The sequence below is a fragment of the Gopherus evgoodei genome, chromosome 2, assembly GCF_007399415.2.
Source record: "Gopherus evgoodei ecotype Sinaloan lineage chromosome 2, rGopEvg1_v1.p, whole genome shotgun sequence".
In the NCBI taxonomy this organism is placed as follows: Eukaryota; Metazoa; Chordata; order Testudines; family Testudinidae; genus Gopherus; species Gopherus evgoodei.
Window position 1 is genome coordinate 32648079 of NC_044323.1, and position 6000 is coordinate 32654078.

General features: G+C 50.1%; 1 protein-coding gene across 1 annotated transcript in view; it reads right to left on the minus strand.

Moving 5' to 3' along the window:
• Positions 1 to 5473, minus strand: part of RAB18 (RAB18, member RAS oncogene family) — a 37624-nt gene extending 32151 nt beyond the window's left edge. Inside the window, exon 1 of the mRNA XM_030550287.1 lies at positions 5294 to 5473. Coding sequence (XP_030406147.1) covers positions 5294 to 5361 — 68 coding nt within the window. The 5' untranslated portion in view covers positions 5362 to 5473. The remainder of the gene's footprint in view (positions 1 to 5293) is intronic.
• Positions 5474 to 6000: the final 527 nt, after the last annotated feature.

Consider the following 6000-nt stretch of genomic DNA (forward strand, 5'->3'; position numbering starts at 1 on the left):
TTCTTTGAGAAGTTAACTGAGTTTTTAGACAAAGGAAATGCATTAGATCTAATCTATCTGGTTTCAGTAAGGCACTTGATATAAAATTTCTCATGTGTAGTGTTAGTTAAATTGGAGAATATGGGGATTAATATGAGAACTGAAAGTGGATAAGGAATTGGCTAAAGGGGAGACTACAATGGATCATAGAGAAAGATGAACTGTCAGGCTGGAGGGAAATTACTAGTGGAATTCCTCAGGGATCAGTCTTGGGACCTAATCTTATTTAACATTTTTATTAATAAACTTGGAACAAGAAGTGGGTGTGCGCTAACAAAATCTGTGGATGACACAAAGTTGGGAGGTATTGCCAATATGGAGGAGGACCAAGATATCATACAAGAAGATCTGGATGGCATTGAAATGAGACTAATAGAAATGGGATGAAATTTAATAGTTCAAAAAGTCATGCACTTCGTGAACAACAAAAGTGTGCTATAAGCTAGAGATTTATCAGTTGGAAGTGTCAGTTGGAAGTGACAGAAGAGGAGAAAGAGCTGGGTGTATTGGTTGATCATAGGATGACTATGAGCGGCCAATGTGATGTGGCAGTGAAAAAAGCTAATGCAGTCCTATGATGCATCAGACAAGTTATTTCTTTAGAGAGGGAAGTGTTATTATTATTATACAAGGCACTGGGGAGATTTCATCTGGAATACTGTATGCAATTCTGGTCTCCCATGTTTAAGAAAGATTAATTCAAAGTCGAACAGGTAAAGAGACGGGCTACTAGGATGATCTGACAAATGAAAACCTACCTTATGAGAGGAGACTCAAAGACCTTGGCTTGTTTAGCCCAACCAAAAGAGGGCTATGTGAAGATGATTGTTCTCTATAAATACATCAGAGGGATAAACACCAGGGAGGGAGAGGAGTTATTTACGTTAAGCGCCAACAAACACAAATGGATATAAACTGGCTATCAACAAGTTTAGGCTTAAAATCAGACAAAGGTTTCTAACTATTAGAGGAGTGATGGTTCTGGAACAGCTTTCCAAGGGGAACAGTGGGGGCAAAAAAACAAATTGGCTTCAAGACTGAGCTTGATAAGTTTATAGAGGGGACAGTATGAGGAGACTGGCTACTTGCCAGCATAAGCAATCTGTCACTGCTAGCAGCAAATATCTCCAGTGGCTAGAACACTAGATGAGGAAGGCTCTGAGTTACTACAGAGAATTCTTTCCCAGGTGTCTGCCTGGTGAGTATTGCCTACATGCGCAGGGTCTAACTAATTCCCATATTTGAGGGTGAGAAGGAATTTCTCCCTGGGTCAGACAGACAGAGACCCTGGGATTTTTTTTGCCTTCCTCTGCAGCATGAGTCACTTGCAGGCTTAAACTAGTGTAAATGGTGGATTCTCTGTAACTTGAAGGCTTTAAATCATGATTTGAGGACTTCAATAATTCAGCCAGAGGTGGTGTTTCTGTTACAGGAGTGGTTGGGTGAGGTTCTGTGGCCTGTAACATGCAGGAGGTCAGACTAGACGATCATGATAGTGCTTTCTGGCCTTAAAGTCTATGTACAAGGATTCTCATTTTGGCATACTAGCCATAATACTACACTGAGAAAGTTCCTTTTAAGATACTAATCAGTGATTTTACATGTTTGGGACAAGAGTTTATAACTATGATGGACATCCTGTATTGAATTTCACTGTCTAGTGCAGCAAAATATAGGGCATCTGAAGTGTGACACTGTCACATACAGAAACCAAGTTTATTTTACAGAGAATTTGAACATAAAAAGTGCCAGTATCGCCAGAAGCGTGACTATAAAGTTGAGGAAGTTCTATCGGGGGTGTGTGTGTGTGTGTGTGTGTGTTGCAGGCCCTAACTGCTTACTTTACCTACAAAAAAGTAAGAGCTTAATTAAGGAAGGGTTAAATTGTCCGAGCAGAAGCAGTGTTTTTAGTGTAAAAAAAATAACACTACAGTAACTCATCGCTGAGCATCCTCCCACTTAACATTGTTTCAAAGTTATGTCACTGCTTCATTAGGGAACATACTCGTTTAAAGTTGTGCAATGCTCCCTTATAACGTCGTTTGGCTGACTTTATAAGGGAGCATTGCACAAGTTCCTCTTCTCGGCTGCCTCTCCCTCCCTTCCTCCCTGTGCTTTCCCTGCCACCAAACAGCTATTTGGCAGCACTTATGACTTTCTGGGAGGGATGGAGGGAGAGAGTGAGCGAGTGGGGAAGCTGTCTCCCACCCACCGGCAGGCAGGGCCACCCGGAACTCAGGGGCTTTAGGGGCTGCAGAGCCCTGGTATAAGGGGGCCCCGGCCTGAAGCTCTGAAGCCCCTTTCGGAATGCAGCCCTGTGAGCACAGGTTGAAGAACTCAGGAGGAGCAGGGGCAGCCACACAGCCAGTGGCTGGAGAGAAGCGGCACTTTCCCCTTCAAAGCCGGTCAGAGAGAAGCGGCACTTTAAAGGGGAAAAGACCACTTCTCTCCAGCAGCTGGCTGCCCCTGCTCCTCCTGAGTCCTCCGGCCCATGCTCGCAGGGCCGCATTCTGAAAGGGGCTTTAGAGCTGCAGGCCAGGGCCTTGGGGCCCCCTTAGCCCAGTTCCCTGCAGCCCCTGAAGCTCCTGCATTCCATGTGGCCCTGCCTGCCGGGGGCAGCTCCCAGAATTGGGGCCATGAGGGTGGTGCTGCGCTGTGCAGAGCCACCTGCACACCTTCTGCCTGCCCCAGCCCTGAGCCTCCTCCTGCACAGGGCTTTGGAGTGGAGCCTGGAGCGGCACGTTTTTGCCTGGAGCTGGAGTGGAGCCAGAGCACAGCTCCAAAGCCCTGCTCCCACACCCCCACCCTGAGTGCCCTCCCACAACTTAACTCCCTGCCAGACCCTGCACCCCCAACCCTGAGCCCCAGGGGTAAGCCAGGGACACCTCCCCACAACAGTACAGTACTGTACAGTATATAATGCCTTTTGTCTGCCCCCCCCCCCCCCCCAAAATTCCTTGGAACCTAACCCCACACACTTACATTAAATCTTATGGGAAAATTGGATTTGTTTAACTTGTAGTTATGTTCCTGAGAAATGCAACTTTAACGTTAAGTGAGGATTTACTGTACTTGACAGAAAGTTGCAGTTTACCTTCCAAATAAATGAAGAAAACTTTAAATGCTAAGTGGCTTTAATGTTATTCTTGGATATAAAATAGTAAAATCCTTATGACACAGAAATAAGATTTTAAATGTCTGTTTTTAGATATTAAATACATACAACAGGTAACTAAGATGTAGGAGTTATTTATCTAAGTGCAAACTTTCACAAGGTCACATGAACAAGAGATGACTTACTCTAAACGAAATTTGCTCAAGTCATCTTGGTCATCACAGGATTAGTGCAAAACTTTACAGATCTGATACACTGAGGATTCGAAAGAAGCAGTGACTAGCTGTCACCTTCTTTAAACTATTAGAAGGCAAGACTTAGCAGTAGCTGTTTCCCTTTTATCTGATGCAAGATAGCAGAATTAAGTTATTGTTTTAAAAAGCATTTATTTCTAAATTTAATATAGTTAGGCTTGGAATGATTAGGTTTTTTTATTAGTAAATGTCAACAAACAGTAATGGAAATAAACACACAAACCAAAAAAATATTTCATTTGATAATAGAAATTTACAGATAGGCAAAAGAAAAATGTTTGAGACTGCATTTGATTTAAGGATATTTACTTTGTACATTTTGACTTGAAATTTTAACAATTAATAATTTAATATTCTAAAGCTTTAACTTTGTATATCTCAAGGTCTACTGTCATTAAGTAATTACTGTGACACCCCCAACTGTCCAAACCCAATAATTTCCCACAACCGTGAAAATAAATTAAAATCAATAAAAATAATTTAACACTGTTATCCACCAAAATGATAAAAAATAAAAATCAAATTCTGCCAAGCCTAACTTTGATACCCTCACATGTACAGCACATACATCTTTTCGACACAGTGTGTTCAGGACCCTCTTTTCAGATCTCATTTGAAAGATCCATGCATAATAAAATGGAGGGGAGGCAACAGATCTGTCTGAGTAGGACAGTTTTGATATTTGTATTTAGTCCCTGTTTTAACTATGTCAAGGGACTGTTCAAAGAACCCCTACTCACTCACTGCAAGAAGGTCCATGCTAGTATGATCCTCAGGTACTGGGAAGCAGTGATTCAGAAGTAATTTAACAAGTTGCATCTTAAGGACCGTGGGGTGGGGGGGGTGGGGTAGGGTGGGGGGGGCAGCTAAGAGGGAGCCTGCTTCTGAACAGAAACAGAGAAGACAACTAGGTAAGAGGGTCCTCAAGGATAAGCAGGAGGGAAGATAGCCTGACTGTGAGGAAGAACGTCCCAGACAAGGCAAGGGAGGCCCCTAAATGAGGGGGGGCAGAGGGTAAAGCCCCAACCCTGAGGCAGGGGGCAGTCTGTGACCAGATCCAAGACGTGAAGGGTCCCTGCTAGCCTGACCAGGGACAGAGGGAAGGGGCCCGGACCTGGGGGCGGGGCACGCTGGCTGTCACCAGAGCTGGAGGGAAGGGGCCTGGCCCGGCCCAGAGCTGGCTGTTAACACAAGGGGCCCGGGCCTGAGGGGAGGGGGGATGCCGCTGGCTGTCACCAGAGCCAGAGGGGCCCAGAACTGAGGAGGGGGGAAGGTTGGCTGTCAACGGGGCCGGGGGACGGGCCGGACCCGAGAAGGGGGGACGCTGCTGGCTGTCAACGGGGCCGGAGGGGCCCAGACCTGAGGGGGCGGGAGGTCCAGGCCTAAGGGGGGGGGGGGGTGTTGGCTGTCACCAGGGCCGGAGGGGAGGGGCCGGGATCCTCTCGCTTGGTGTGAACAAGGCAGAGGCCCGGACCCGAGGGGGGCGGGGCCACAGGCTGTCACCAGAGCCAGAGGGGCCCAGACCTGAGGCGGGGGGGAAAGTTGGCTGTCAACAGGACCAGGGGAGGGGCCCGGACCTGAGGGGGGGAGGTCCAGAACTGAGGGGGGGGGGGCGTTGGCTGTCACCAGGGCCGAAGGGGAGGGGCCCAGATCCTCCTGTTGGGTGTGAACAAGGGAGGGGCCCGGACTTGGGGGGGGGAGGCCAGGACCTGAGGGGGGAGGGTTCCCCTGCAGACTGTCAACAGGGCCGGGGGGCGAGGCGGTACCCGAGGCCGGCAGCCCCGCATCAGGAGGCCTCACCGGGCCGGGCCTCTCGGGAGCGGGGTGGCCAGCACGGCACCGGGCCCAGGCATGACCGCCGGCCGGGAGAAGGGCGCTGCCTCACCTGGACTTGCCGACGCCGCTCTCGCCGATGATGAGGATCTTCAGCGTGGTCAGTATGTCCTCGTCCATCCCGAGCGAGCCCGGCCGACCCCAACTCTCACCTCCTTGCGCAGGCTAGTCTAGTCCAGTCCGCTCGTGACTGCGCATGCGCACTCAGCCCTTTTTATTTCTCAGTTTTCTATTGCAGCCCTCCACGCATGCGCTTTGACCCGCCGCCACTTACGAGAACGAACTTCCTAAGCCTCCCCTGCGGCGCATGCGCCGGAGAAGGCAGTTGTGTTTAGCCGCTTACAGGCAGGTGCGTTCGGCGATGTGCTGTCACCGCGGGACTGGTCTGCGCGCCCCACTCAGTACTTCAGCGAACAGCCCCGTGCGCTGCGTCACTCGCGCAGACTGGGGCCTTCGACTGCTGCTCCTCTGCCCCGGGCCTGGGTGCTGCCCGGGGGGTGTGGCTGCGCTGCGACCGGGATCAGCCCCCCTACACCTGGGTGCTGCCCCGGGGGGTATGGCTGCGACCGGGATCAGCCCCCCTACACCTGGGTGCTGCCCCGGGGGGTGTGGCTGCGATCGGGATCAGCCCCCCCCTACACCTGGGTGCTGCCCCGGGGGGTGTGGCTGCGACCGGGATCAGCCCCCCTACACCTGGGCTCTGCCCGGGGGGTATGGCTGCGCTGCGACCGGGATCAGCCCCCCTACACCTGGGCTCTG